General features: G+C 35.5%; 1 protein-coding gene across 3 annotated transcripts; it reads left to right on the top strand.

Annotated features, from left to right (window-relative positions):
• Positions 1-159: 159 nt before the first annotated feature.
• Positions 160-15517, top strand: Maip1 (matrix AAA peptidase interacting protein 1). Of its 3 annotated transcripts, XR_013092347.2 has the most exons (6): positions 160-634; positions 4565-4636; positions 5220-5346; positions 6798-6945; positions 8900-9069; positions 13290-15517. XR_013092347.2 is itself a non-coding variant. In XM_076866606.2 (5 exons), the coding sequence occupies exons 1-5, from the start codon at positions 185-187 to the stop codon at positions 8976-8978; spliced, it is 876 nt and encodes a 291-aa protein (XP_076722721.2). In that variant the 5' UTR covers positions 160-184; the 3' UTR covers positions 8979-15517. The 3 variants fall into 3 exon arrangements, 2 of the variants coding, with proteins under 2 accessions (XP_076722721.2, XP_076722722.2); XM_076866606.2 differs by having other exon boundaries at positions 8900-15517; XM_076866607.2 differs by lacking the exons at positions 8900-9069; positions 13290-15517 and having other exon boundaries at positions 6802-6907.
• Positions 15518-15873: the final 356 nt, after the last annotated feature.

Genomic DNA, 15873 nt, shown 5'->3' with positions numbered 1-15873 from the left:
TCTGAGCGCCGGGAGGGAAGCCGAAGGGCCTGTGTGCTAGAGAGCGGCGATGGACGGTTTCACCAGAGGTGGCAGCAACAGGCCAGCTTTGCTCTCTAGTCCTTTGCTCGGAAACTGCTAGGTGGTTTCCCATCGGCTTCCTTTCAGCGGGCACAGGCAAGCAGAGGGGTGAAAGGTCATAAATATGGCGCTGGCCTCCCGTCTGATACTCAGTCCGCTGTTTTCTGGGTCCTTTCCCGGCGGGCTTATCCGACTCCGGGCACCCGGTGCGGCCGAAGTGAGGCTGCGGTTGGCCGGGCTTTGTTACTTCTGCAGCCGCCGCCTAGGCTCCGGAGTGGCGCCGTTTCCTCGCAGCACTTGGAACTTGGAGGCCCTGGTGCTGCCTTCTCGGGGCCGCCGGCGACCCCTGCTTTGCTCCCCGAGACTCCCCGCAGCCCTCGCTGCTTACCCTGTTTGCTCTCGGCGCGACTACAGCACGGAGGAGCAGCCCCAGCAACGCCAGAAAACCAAGATGATCATTCTGGGATTCTCCAATCCCATCAACTGGGTTCGGACTCGAATTTATGCATTCCTTATCTGGGCCTATTTCGACAAGGAGTTCAGCATCGCAGAATTCTCTGAGGGGGCGAAGCAGGTTTGTTTCCCTAGGTGACTGTTCTCCTCTCACGCATTCAGCTGTTACACACAGAAGTGTTTTGATTGGGGTCACCTCACTCAAAGTCAAATTAATCAAACGTTGGTGGTGACACAGACACCAAGCCCTTCGGACACCTGGGTGTGTTTGCATGGTCGCAGAGGAGGTGTCCCAATAACAGGCTAAGGTGAAGTCCCCCAGTGATCTTTTTCACTCTACAGGTTTTACGTCAGACAAATGGATTTGAGACCCATTCCTGCCACTTCAAAGCTATTCGGTCTTTTTTGGGGCATGATTTTCCAAATTTGCAAAATGGAGAAGACACATAGTAGACACTCCAGAAATAGTTACTGAATAAATTGAGTGGAAGAGATTATGGTGGGGAATGAGATAACACTTTCAAACTACTAGAATATAATTTCGCATAGAAAGTCAGAACTTCCTAACTTTTTTTTTCTTCTTTTAAAGAGAGAGTTTTTTAATATTTATTTTTTTAGTTTTCAGTGGACACAACATCTTTATTTTATATTTTATGTGGTGCTGCGGATCGAACCCAGCGCCCCGTGCATCCCAGGCCAGGGCACTACCCCTTGAGCCACATCCCCAGCCCTTCCTAAAACTTTTTGACAGGACCCCCCACCGCCTCCACAACTCCTTAGAGGATAACCTGGGGGTGAGTAATTTTACCCTTTCAAACAGTTTGCTGAAACTATCTGGGCTCTGATAAGTGCACAGTACCCAGCACACCAGGAATATTTAGCTTTTAGTGATTCATAGCCCCCTGACTTTGTTATGGCCCTCTTTCTGAGTGACTGATAATACCTTGCCTGACACTTGCCACATAATGGTCACTTTGAACCCTGAGATTATTTGCAGATTTTGTGTGTACATGCATTTTTGTAGGATCAAAGGCTATCTCAATCTTAATAGATTCTCTTAGTTTGTCATTCCCAAACATCATGTAACTATTGATAAACAAGTCAGTTTATTTTCCATTTAATACCTACATAAAGCTTATAATCATACCATCGGTATGATCATTTTACAGTATTGATATTTTTACTCCTAATTTATTTCCAATTATTTTTATAATCTCAGCCATTTAGTTATGTCACCTTTAATAAATATTTTTAACTTTATGTAATCAGCGCTAATAGTAACTCCTGTTTCCTGTGTCCCTGAGTCAACTCTTGACTATTATATGTTTATAAAAAAATAAACCAAAGCACAAGTTTGATTAATATGTCTACTCAGCATCATGATAAAGTGTTAAGTCTCTGCTCATGTCGGGTCTCAATGTCAGTTGTTGGTGTGATCCTGCTATTTTCTACAGTGCCTGCTAATGACATGAGTTTGTCCACCTTAACAGATGTGATTGTACTAGCTCATTTATGTGTTGGTAAGGAATACAAATCATCTCCCCACCTTGAGCAGGAATCAGGCCTTAGCCCCTGTTTCTCTGAATACATAGAGATTGGAGTACTTTTTGGATCACACTAACCCTGTCTGTTAACTTTTTTAGCCTCTCTCCTTGAGATTAAACTATTTCTATTCCATCATCCAGTCTTTGTGTACTTTTTTTTTTTAATCTAAGTCAATTTGTTGTTGACAACTATTCTGATTTTCAAAAAGACCGTCTGGTGTCAGCATATTGTCTCTTAAACCTGTGTTTCGGACCAAGAAAATCAGTTCTTCAATACCCAAGATAATTTCTATGGTTTTATAAAAGAACATGACCAAAACCCCTTCTCTGTAACTAACTGTCACAATGCAATTATACCTTCTGGTGTGTGGGTATAATTCTAGGGCTTGGGAATACTTTGATGTAAAATCAGCTAGTTTCTCTACCTGCATTGTCTTTCTCTTTTTCCTTAGTTTAATCTTCCAGAAGTTAGATGTTGTTGGATTTTGACTGTCAGTTAGATCATGTTCAATAAGATATTTATTTTTTAATCATACAACATGAAATTGAAAAGATACCTCTTCTAGTCTAATCTTCCTTTACATATGATGAAACATTTCCAGAAAGCTATAAAGGTATCTCAAGAATGTGTAGCTAGTAAGTACATTGCCTGTGTTGCACTGTACAAGCAATCTTATTCCTCCAGCATCACTGGCGTCTGAGATGGTTACATATCATCTAGGCTAGCATTGAGGAATTGATGGCCCAGTGTTCTACCAGCCTTATGTTAGCTTCACAGACCCTGCTTGCCATTCCACATGACATGATATCTTCCCTATCATTGCTATCAAACCATATACTGTTTTTTTATATTGTGTACTTTTTAGCCTTTCTTAAGAAAAAGAAGACTATTTCCTAGAAGCCTCTAGAGGTTGAATGTTAGTAAGTTACCAGAACTTTAGCAGGGCAGCTTCTTAATGATTCACTGTTTCTTTTTAGAATAATTTGCTCAGGTGTGATCTTTCTTGGCTATACAAATTAGACTCTAATGGTTGGGTTTCAACAAAAATGATTATGGTCTTTGCTTCTTTTGCCTAAATTATCACCCATCTTTCACATGAAAGCTTACCAGAACATGCAGTATCTCTGAATTCTGAATGCCTCCAGGATGTTTGCAAAGAATCCATGGATTCATCTGGATGTGTTCATTTTCTCAAAGTGCAACTCCACTATTATATTAATTTGCTAGGGCTATTATAGCAGAGTAGCATGGACTGGGCAGCTTCAACAATAGAATTTCAGTATCAAGGTATCAGAAAGGTTGGTTTTTCCTGAGCCTCTTGCCTTGTCTTGCAGCTGGCTTTTGTTCTTGCTCTATTCTTGCATGGTCTTTCCTCTGCATGTTTGTGTCCCTGGATCTCTGTTGTGTGTCTTCATTACCCCCTCTCATAAGAGCACCAGACAAATTGGATTAGAACCCACCCTAACAGCCTCATTTTAACTTAATCACTTCTCTAAAGGCCTTATGTCCAAATACAGGGGATTAGGATTTCAACAAAAGAATGAAAGGGACACAATTCAGCCCATAACAATTAGGCCATATCCTCTGCCTGATGCATCTCTTTCTGCCAGTTTTTCAGATTTCAGTGGAGACATTGCTTCCTTTAGGAAGCCCTTTCTGGTCCTCCAGGTTAGGTTAGGTGGCTCTTTTGAATCCTCTTAAATCATCATCTTGTTCTTAGTTCTGTCATAATTCTTGAACTTGTCCGTTAACATGTCTTGCACCCTAGGTAGACTGAAAGATTCTGGAAGACAAGGAGGGTCTTTTTTTTTTTTTTATTAATATATATTTTTAGTTGTTGATGAACCTTTATTTTATTTATTTATATGCAGTGCTGAGAGTGGAACCCAGTGCCTCACACATGGTAGGCAAGTATTCTACCACTAAGCTACAACTCCAGCTCAGAGGGTCATAATTTACTGTTGCATTTCTCATTGTTAGGAATGTGGAGAATTGCATTCAATCCCCACTCCATTTAAAATGAGACCTCCTCTTTCAGAGTTAGGAGCTATCAACTGTAAACTTTTTCTCTTTCTTTCTACTTTCGTAAACATACCTTATCTTTCTCAATGAGGTTCAGACTGCAATCCAGATTTCTAAATTCCCAGTACAGTTTAGAGTTCCATGCTTTCTAACTGCTACCTATATGATTAAGAGGTGGGTTATATATTAGTCAAATGGTTGTTTACTTTATCGCTATTTTAAAAGAAAATATATATGGAGTATTTTTATTGAGGTATCTAGTGTGAACACCACCACATGCTATCATCTTCCAGGTTCTGAGACTATAAAAACAGTCAGCTAACTTTAAAGAAGTCATGCCTAACATTGATCCATTAGTATTTGACATTATTTATCACCTTTACCATAAAATACCCTTTGTTATTATTAGCCATTTAGATATGAAAATTGTATGGCATTTTGAAATAATAATTGTTACTCTCCCCTCCTATTTTTTTTTTTCAAGGCTTTTGCTCATGTATCCAAGTTGTTGTCACAGTGTAAATTTGATCTATTGGAAGAACTTGTGGCCAAAGAGGTAAAATAAACTTTTAATTTTTATTTAAAAATAAATATATGACTCTTGCAATATAATGATACACACTCTTAACTTATAGTTAAAAATAGTGCATGTAGGGGCTGGGGATGTGGCTCAAGTGGTAGCGTGCTTGCCTGGCATGCATGGGGCACTGGGTTCGATCCTCAGCACCACATAAAAATAAAAAAAATAAATAAAGATGTTGTGTCCACCGAAAACTGAAAAAAAAATAAAATTAAAAAAAAAAATAGTGCATGTACCATCAACCAAAATAGAATCTGAAATTGTCTCATACTCCTTATGAGTATTTTGGGTCATATAAAAGCTGGAATGGTTGCACCTACTTGTAAGTAAATAAATAAGTAAATGTGATGTCTTTCAGTTGCTATTATGTGTAATGTTCTAGTAGGAATTACCTAGTTGAATATTTAGATGCCTTTCAGTGTTGCCTTTGAGGATCAGTAGATATGATAGTAAATTTAAAAGCAGATTTAGAAAAATTCATTCTATAATAAAGGTCATATTTTGAAATATTTTCAAAAATTGAATTGGTATACTAATGGTTTGTTTTTCCCAAACTTAGGTGCTTCATGTATTAAAAGAAAAGGTTTCTTCACTACCTGATAACCATAAAAATGCTCTTGCTGCTGACATAGATGAAATTGTCTATACATCAACAGGAGACATCTCCATTTATTATGATGAGAAAGGTAATGCTGGAGTAGTCCATCTTAAATGATCCCCAATTGTTCAGATGAGCTTAAGTAGTGAATAATCACAAAAATAGTAGTTTTGCTGTACAAGCAGATATTTTTAGAACTTCAAAAGAAATGATATATTCACTCTTTAAGACCTAGCTCTAAAAAAGTTGAGCCATGCTAATGGTTTTAATGCCTTTCTATGTAGGTATTTTCCCTACTGCTGTGTAATACATAAGAGAGAACATCATCACATGCTTTGGAAATTGTCTGTTTAGGACAAGCTGCTTCCATGGTGCAGATTGGACATATTTGTTTCAGATCTCCTAACTTGAAGGAACAATTGAGCATTTTAAATTTACAGCTACACATTATATGGAAGGAGTAAAGAGTAAAAAAAAAAGTAGATACTATCAGCTCAAGACTGATATAGTATGGAAAAAAAAAAAGTTAACTATAGAACTCCCAGATTGGATTTAGGGATAATGAAAAAAGTTGAAAGGAACCTTAGTGGTTATCAGTTCTTTTCAAGGAACCTTAGTGGTTATCAGTTCTTTTCCTTGTCCATTGAGTACACTTCCCTTATAGCATTCCTGAGAATTCATTGATTCCTTCTACACAGATTTGCATACGTAGTATGTACCAGAGACGTCAGAAATCTAGCCTCTGCTTTCATATTCCCAAGGCAGTATGATAGAGGACTTAATGGTTAGAAATTTTTAGTGCACATATTAATTTGAAACATTTGTAAAAGTATTTTTGGTGATAAAAGTATTTTATTCAACCCTAATATTTCATATTTCATCCTGGCACTGTGGTTACTGATTTTTACACAGGATATTGTCAGAATTGCCTGACAGAGTAAATCAGGGTGGAATAGAAGCCTTTTTTCTTTGGGGCAATTGAGCATAAGTTAATTACATAGCAGCAAAAAAAAAAAAGAAAAGAAAAAAAGTGATTTTTCCTGTTTGTTTTTGTCTTGACAATAGATACCTGCTGTAAATTGTTATAATTTTTAAAAATGCTATAAATTGGGAATATTCCATGTAGTGTGCTTAATAAAGTATATGTTGATAAACAGTAGCTTTATTACTGAGATGCAGAGATGAGGACAAATATATCACAAGCCCAAAGAAAATTTTCTAAAAATAAAGTATCAGGGCTTGAGTTGTGGCTAAGTGGTAGAGCTCTTGCCTACCATGTGTGAGGCACTGGGGTCAATCCTCAGCACCACATTAAAAATAAATAAATAAAGGTCTATCAACAGCTAAAAAAATAGTTTAAAATAAATAAACAAAGTATCAATCTAGGTATCTTAACAGTATATCAGAATTTGTATAAACTTTGATCTATAATAGCTATATAACTACTGCCAATTTCTGATTTTAGTTTGGCTATATGGATGATAGATTATTGTGATTTGTATTTGTGTATGTGTGTGTGTGTTTTTTTTTTTCTCTAAGGAAGGAAGTTCGTTAACATCCTGATGTGCTTTTGGTATCTAACCAGTGCCAACATCCCCAGTGAAACTTTGAGTGGAGCCAGTGTATTCCAGGTTAAATTGGGGGATCAGAACGTGGAAACTAAACAGCTTCTTAGTGCAAGCTATGAGTAAGTGCAATCGTGCTTTGGTGTTTCCTTTCTCTAGAAAATGGAAGGCTGTATGAAGGTATGAAAACTAAAGATAGCTTTAGGAAGAAAAGGATTAAAACTTAATACGTTATTTATGAAGAAAAAAGGTCATAAAAACACTGAATATGAACTAGTAGTGTAAAGAAATTAGAAAGAGGTAATATTGCTGAATTTTATCAGAGAGTATTTCAGCTATCTTTTACTGAGTAACAAACCACTCCCAAAAGTCAGTGGCTTCAAACAGCCATTGATTTCGCCTTCAAGTTCACTACTCAGAAACTATACAAAAGCTCAGGTGTGGGGTTTTCTCTGCTTCACTTGACATCAGCTGGGGTGGCAGAGGCAGGAGGATTTATTTCCACAATGATTTCTCTCACATGTGGCACCTTGGTACCCCTTGGCTTCTCTACAGTGCACCACTCTCCAGTACCTCTCTTCATGGCTTGGGCTTATGGTGGTTTCAAGCTAGTCATATCTTTTACCTGATAATTATATTCTCAAAGAAAGAAAATGGAAACTGATAGGCTAGCAAAGGGATATACCCAGAATTAAAATAACATCATTTCTGCCAGTCTCCTAATAAAAGCAGTCACATGACCTGCACAATTTAAAGGATATGAAGCAAGCCACCACTTTATGGAACAACAATCATCAGTGTCACATTGCTGAATACACCTTGGAGGGAGATGTGGTTGCAGTCATCTTCAGAAAATAAAATCTGTCATAATTGTTATGTGGAACATTCATTGTTTATTGATCATTTATGTGGCAGATCTTGTGGTAGGGGTTTAAATGCAAAACTGAAGGGACATTGCCTTTAAAGAGATAAAATTTGAAACTGAACAACTGGGTCAAGTCTGGAGACATAATTTAATATGACTCTTTAATTTTTAAAGCAGATACTATTAGTATATTGCCAAAGTTATATAAATTTGCTTTAAAATAACATATTCCAAAAATAACCTAAGAAAGAAAATGTTTTGTTTCACTAAGGTAAAAGAGAATTATATTCTCATTTGTTTTATTTTTCTTAAATGAAGTATTTTTTTAATATTTATTTATTTATTTTTAGTTGTAGTTGGACACAATACTTTTATTTTATTTATTGTATGTGGTGCTGAGGATCGAACCCAGGGCTTTGCGCGTGCTAGGCGAGCACTCTACCACTGAGCCACAACCCCAGCCCAAAAGAAGTATGTTTAAAAAAAAAAAAAACTTGCTTTATATATAATTACTAAAAATATTTTATATATTTAAATACTTATTTCATATAAATTTTTGTTTATCTCTCTTTTTTTTATTTCTTTAGTTATAGGTGGACACAATGTCTTTTTTTTTTACTTTATGTTGTGCTGAGGATTGAACCCAGTGCCTCACACATGCTTGGCAAGCGCTCTACCTCTGAGCCACAACCCCAGCCCTGATTATCTCTTTTTAAAGACATTTTTATAATTAAAGATCACTATCAGTACTAAATCTTGTTTCTTCTGCTATTTTTAAGATTGATTTAATGTCTCTAAGTAAATTCCACTGCTTATTACTAAATTGGTAACAGTTATTTGAAGAACAGCTTTTCCTGTTTACTAGATCTTATGTTTAAAATGCTATTTGCCTCACCAGAATCCAGTATATTTCTGCTTATATTAGACAGGATTTAACTAGTATTTAGTAACAGAATTATATCCAGGTTTCTTTCAGGGGCTAGCAGATGTTGAACATCAAAAATATTCACTTCAGTTGAGAATGTACTGAATTTGGCCAGTATATTTTTATGATTGAATTGTCAGATTAAACTTTTTTGTTTTGATTTTTGATTCACCACTATTAAATTAGCTTACTGCTAAAAACTGCCTTTAGTACACACTTGCAATTTATATGTTATCCAAAAATATTTGGACTGATGCAAGGTTGACATTTGTAATGTTTTTCTTAGATTTCAGAGGGAGTTTACACAAGGAGTAAAGCCTGACTGGACCATTGCACGGATTGAACACTCAAAGTTACTAGAATAATTTTTCTTGGAAAAAATCAGCTTATGGACTTTTAGCACTGCTATAAAGAACTAAGGAAGAAAAAATTTGGATCTGATCTTCACTTAATCAAGTGTGTGGATTACTTTTGTATTATTTTGAAATACTCCTTGCAGTATATTGACATGATACAATAAAGCATTTTCCACAGATTGTTATCACCTGCTTCAAAAGAGGTCAAAATGAAAAAAATCACAACACATTATTAGTGTCATATTTAATATCATTTCTGACTCTACATCTCTACAAACTAATAGAAATGATAAGTTACTAAAAAAAACTACTTAGCAATTTCTAAATTAAGAGTCCTTAAATAAACTATTATGGCCAACACATTTATGCCATTAATCAAACAGTATGTAAAATTTATTTTTTAAAAGCACTACTAGTATTTGTTACTTTCTGGTCTCTAGCTAGATAGGAAGGATGGATGGATTTATAGCAAATTGTCCTTTTCAGAACTGAAGTAGGGAACTTGAAGCATACCAAGGCACTTTGAGGAAAAAAAGAAAAGAAAAAATAGAACAGTGCCTCAGCCACCTGTTGTTGGTCTAGCATTCTTGTATTTGGAGTCCTGGAAGTTGGAGTAGGGAGACAAAAATGACTGAAATTTTCCCTAATTGATAAAAACTATAAGCCCAGAGTTAAGAAATTCAACAAGCAAACTAAGACTTAAAACAAAGAAACCTCATCAAGTACATCAAAATGAAATTATTGAAAGCAAGCAAACAAAATTGTAAAAGCAGATGGAAAGGCCGGGGGAAAAGACATTTCATACAGAGGAATCAAGATAAGAATGTCTACATATTCCTCCAAGTGAGAGACCTCCATGTAATAAGTACTGAGAGAAAAACAAAAACCCCTGCTGTCCCAGAATTCTGTTTAGCAAAAATATTCTTCACAATTAAAGATAAGATTTTTCAGAGAGAAAACGTGAGAGAATTTGTTAGCAATAGATACATTCCATAAGAATTCTTAAGGACCCATGGACGATATGGAGTTCAGAAATTGACCTGTGTGTATATGGACAATTGGTTTTTGATAAAAATGCCAAAGTAATTCAATAAACAAAAGATGGTCTTTTCAACAAACAGAATTACTATTTGTTCACGTAGGAAGTGAACCTCAATTCTTGCCCCATTTTGTATACAATTTTAGTGTAAAACTAGATTTCAAATGAATCATAGACCTAAACAAAAGCCCAAACTAGAAATTCTAAAAAGAAGGAGAAATTCTTTGCTCTCTTGGAATAGGCGAAATTTCTTAGATCATAATATAAACCATGAAAGAAATTTTCAAAATGAAATTTATTAAAATTAAAACTGCTCTTTGAAAGACACTCGTTTAAGAATCAAAAAGCAATTCACAGATTAGGAGAAACTTTCTAATATATACATCTGACCAAGGACGTATCCAGAATATATGAATAATGCTTAGACTAAGCTCAATGATGAAAAATCAAGTAGCCCAATAAATATTGGGCAAAAGATTTGAATAAATTTCTCCACCACTGCAGAACTGGTGATTGAACCCAGGGGTGCTTCACCACTGAGCTACATTCCAGCCCTTTCTATTTTATTTTGGTACAGGGTCCTGCTACATAGCCCAGGCTGGCCTTATACTTGGAGTCCTGCCGATTCCTGAGTAGCTACAGACATGTGCCACCATGCCGGGCTTTGTATAGAGTCTTTATAAAAGATACTCAAGTTGACAAGAATGCTAAACATCCTTAGACATTAGGAAAGCAAAACACAAGAAACTGCTATAAATCCACCAAAAAGGCATAAATTGCTTGCATTAATCTTTTTTTCTGTTTCCTATGACATAACCACAGACTGGGTGAATTATTAAGAAAAGAGGTTTATTTTGGTTTGGTTCGGTTCTGGAGGTCCAAGGTAGAGGAGCTGCATTCGATGATAGTTTTCTTGTAGGACCTTACTTGGGTAGGTATAGGAAACACCCATGTGCCTGTCCCCTCCCCCGGCTCTCTCGCTTTATATTATTATTATTATTATTATTATTATTATTATTATTATTAGGTACTAGAAATCAAGCCCAGGGATACTATATTGCTGAGCTATATTCACAGCCATGCTCCCAGCTTTTTAATTTTTTTTTTTTTTTTTTTTGAGGCAGGCTCTCACAAAGTTGCTGAGGCTGGCTTTAAACTTGTAACCTTCCTGCCTCAGCCTAACAAGCCACTGGGATTACAGACATGTGCAACTGCACCCAGCCTGTCCTCTCTCCTGATAAAACCACTTGAATTCAGTCGTGGTAGTTAATACCCTATGACCTTATGAAAGACCCCATCTCCAAATACAGTAGATTAAGTCCACCCTCTTAATACCCCACAATGGGGATTAGATTTCAACACATGAAGCACCAGGACACATTCAAACCACATACTAATCATTGCTACTGCCAATACCAAGTATTGGTGATGACATGGAGCACCTGGAATTCCTCACATATTGATGGTAGGAATGCAAAGTGGTGCAGCCACTTTGGAAGATAGTTTGGCAGTTTCTTATAAAGTTAAATATACATTTACCATAGGATCCAGCAATTCTATTCCCAGATATTTACCCAAAAGAAATGAAAACATAACATACACATAAAAACGTATATGAATGTTTATAGCAGCTTTTTTCTTAATGATTCCAAACTGGAAAGACCCCAAATCTTCAGTAGATGAAAGGATATACAAGTGAGTGCAGGAAGCCAGACATAAAAGAGTACATTTTATACTTGTTGCATAATTTTATTCCTGTGAAATTTTAGAAAAGGTAAAACTAGTTTGTATGACAAATAGTTGCCTAGGGTTGAGGCTGGGTGGGAGAGATGGTTGTGAGATAGATCAGTTTGATTTGCTAATGTGTACAAGAGAGATTTGGGGGGATGATGGTAATTGCATGTATCTTGATTGTAGTGTGGTTACACGGCTGTATACAGTTGTGACTCATCAAACTGTGGACCTAAAGTGGGAGCATTCTGATATGTTAGTCATTTTATGTGTTTTATGCAAATTATTCCTAAATAAAATGTATAGCAAGAAAAATAAGTTGTAGGAAAATAAGATGAAATGTTTTATTTTTATAAAGTATAAAAAGCTAATCTAGATTCCATCTAATCTTAGGCCTAATTTTCATATGATTTCAGTTAATCTTAGATGAAAGATATCTTAAATGAAGTAGATAATAGATAAGGTACATATTACTAAAAAAATGCAACCTATTATTACATGACATCAATTTGAATATACATTTCTAATTCAGAGATTTAAAAATGGATGAGGAATGTGTGATTTATGATCAATGTACATATTTGTTTGTAAATTATATTTCTGCTGGGGGTGGGTGGATGTCTAATGTCCAGATAGATGATGGTCTTTGTATGTGGTTTCTTAGTAAAAGAAAGCAGTCTTTGGGATCAATTCCAGGTTTGAACAAAAAAAAAAAAAAAAAAAAAAAAAAAAAGAGATATTCTTGGGCAAGAAAGCAGGGAAATGATCAAAGATAACAAAAATAATGTTGAAAGGACACAGTGGCCAACTTGATAGGGCTTCCTTTGGGCAAGGACAGCCAATGTGAACATCAATAAGAATAATGGCTCTATGGACTGAAATACATCACATGTTTTGAAAAGCTGTTAGTTCCAAATGCAATTCCAAACAAAAACGTTTTGGGATACCTTTGGAAGTCATTAGGGCACTAACTCATTTCATTATTATAAAAATTGATAAGGATTCAAAGTCAAGCATTTATCACATCTTGCATGTACAAAATTATTCCAGTTATTTCCTGTTACGTAACAAAATTTAGTAGATGGCAATCATTTTACTCATGAATTGGAAATTTGGGCAGAGTTTGATTTGACAATTTTCTTTCTTTTTTTTTTTTTGCTTCAAGTTACATTGACTAGGGTTATTTATGGTTCAATTTGATCATTTTGAGGATTTTATTAAGCTTTGCTTGGGTCTACTTACAGTAGCTTTTAATCTATGTAATAGAGTTCTGTTCCATTTTAAAGAGTAGCTTGTTCATAACTGTAACTGATAGTGTATCAAATGAATAAAATTCATGAATTTGTAGTGATTTTTAAGAAAAATAAAGGTTTGGGGCTCTGTTTTAAAGAAGAATGCCAATAGAAGGTGATAAAGAAAGAATCATGATTTTACAAACTATAATGTAACACTGATCCATACAAGGATTGTCATGTGTATTAATTTTTTGTTGTTGATGTAACAAGCTACCACGAAGTGGTGTACCATAACATTGATTTATTATTTTTCAGTTCTGGAGACCAGAAGTCCAAAATGGGTCAAATAGGATAAGACTCTCTGCTGGCTAGAGGTAACTCAGATTAATTCCCCAAATTATAGGATTTCTGGGAACTGTTCAGCTCACAACCCTTGATCACTTTTTGCTTGACTTCGTAGAGTCTCATCATATACCTCAGTTTAATTATAACTAAATGTTATGATATGATGATAAGGATAACTAAGTGTTCTCATTATCATCATCTTAAACTATGGGACAATTGTGTGTTTCTAAAAAATAAGGACATTATCTATAAATTCATAAGAAGCTGTTATTAATGTACTCCATAATGTGATCTAATTTTTAAACTATATTTAAAGTTCCACTGATTGTCTTTAAAATGATTGTTAAGTATCAATATCCATTTTAAGTTTACATATTGCATTTGGTTATTATGTCTTTTCCATCCTTTTAAAAAATTTAGAATGTCTCCCATCCTTTTTTATGACATTGCAATTTTGAGTAGTCTAGAGTAGTAGACATACAATAAGTGTCATTTCCTGAATGTGTTTGATTATTTTATTGTGACATCATTTCTTTATGCTGGAAGTTAGAGCTAAAGCTTATTTAAATCCAGATTAAAATTTTTTGGTAAGATTATCTTATAAATTATTTGTGTACTTTAAATTATATAACATTAGTTGGTATATAATTTCTCATTGTCCCATGGTTTAAGATGATGATAATGAGAACACTTAGTTATAAAAGTCATTAATAAGTAATCTGTGAAGTGATGCTCTGTTATGGTTTGGATATGAAGTTTCCTCCAAAAGCTCCTACTAATGCAGGAATATTCAGAAGTAAAATAATTAGATATTAGATTATACAGAGTTGTAATCAGTCAATCCTAGATTGAATGGAATGACTGGGTGTTAACTGGACAGGTAGTCATGACTAGAAGTGGATTCCTGGGGATATGCCCTGGAAGGGTGCATCTTCCTGATGGCCCTTTCCCCCTCGTCTCTCTGTCTCTACTTCCTGGCTGCCATGAGGGGAGCAGCTTCCCTCCACCATGCCCTTCTGCCAAGATGTGCTGTGTCATCTTGGGCCCAGATCAATGGAGCCTGCCATCTATAGACTGAGACTTCTTATATCATGAGCCAAAATAAACTTTTCCTTCTCTTAAGTTATTTTTGATGGGTATTTTGGTCACAGTGACACAAAAATTAACTAAAACAGATAACATCAATATTCTGCTTAAAAGCAACTTTTTGCAAAGTAGGGTAGGCTGAATAGGACCCACATCCCATTCCATATCCTAATCACTGAAACTGTGAATATGTAGTCTTAAATGGAAAAACAGAACTTTGCAGGTATGATTCGATTAATAATCCTGTGATCGGGAGGTTATTCTGGATTATTTGGGTAGGCACAATGTGAACACAAGTGTCCTCATAAGGAACAGGAAGGTCAGAGTTAGAAGTACACGTCATGATGAAAGTAGAGGTTGGAAGGACATGGGGCTATGAGATTGAAGAATGTGGATAGATGTAGAAACTGAAAAAGATGAGAAACAGATTTTCCCTAGAGTCACTTAAAAAATGTAGGCCTGTTCATCCATTTTGAACTTCTGGTCTCCAGAACTGCAAAATAATAAATCTATGTGTGGTCAGCCATTAAGTTTGCTACATCAGCAAAAAGAAATTGACATACAAGATGTCAATTCATCCTTGTATGAATCGGTGTTACAATATACATTGTAAAATTATGATTCTTTTATTCTGTGCCACCTTCTATTGACCTTCTTCTATAAAACAGAGCCCTAATCTTTTTCTTAAGTATCACTACAAATTTGTGAACTTTTATTCATTTGACATAATATCAGTACAGTTATTTGTGCCGGTGCTTAAATATTCTCCAGTTTTGACAGTGGGAGCCCCTGTAACCTGTCTCACAGCAGATTGAAGACTCCTGTGACCTGATGTTAATCTTTAAGTACTGTCTTTTCTGGCATAAAAACATATACTAGAATATTCTCATCTATTTCTCCAAGGAGTGCTGGTTTCTTGAATGTGTTGAGTATGGTGAAGTTTCAAAATCAACATTTGTGCATCTTGAGGAGTATTCATATTCTAAGTATGAAAGGGAATATTCATGCTTATGAATATTTGATATTGGGATCAGTTATATAAAAAAATTCTGGGAATGTGAAATGTGGTCTGTTTGTCTTTATTTCTGAAATAAATAATCCCTTTCCCGTTACTCCCTGTTCTTTTGTTTGCTTATTGCATTTATGTCACCAAGTGACATTGCAGTATTTATTTATTTGTAAGTCTTTTAAATTAAGGCAGGAACTTTTTCTATCTTGTTCTTGCTATATTCCCAGTGCCTAAAACAATATTGGACACATAATAGAGCTCAGTAAATGCTAGTTGAATGAATAAATGAACATGCCTTACTTTTACTGAACTTCCTAGTTTGTATGAAAGGAACATTTTCCTTCGCTTTTGATTTGATACCCTAGCAAGCTCTTTGTCATTTTTATTATGTACACTCCCTCTCTCAAGGAGTATATGGTATTGGATATGTGACCTTGCTTTTATAATCCTATATAAATG

The sequence above is a fragment of the Callospermophilus lateralis genome, chromosome 9 (genome assembly GCF_048772815.1).
Source record: "Callospermophilus lateralis isolate mCalLat2 chromosome 9, mCalLat2.hap1, whole genome shotgun sequence".
Lineage (NCBI taxonomy): Eukaryota > Metazoa > Chordata > Mammalia > Rodentia > Sciuridae > Callospermophilus > Callospermophilus lateralis.
The sequence above is the reverse complement of the archived record's forward strand: the minus strand, read 5'-3'. Positions and strand labels throughout refer to the sequence as shown.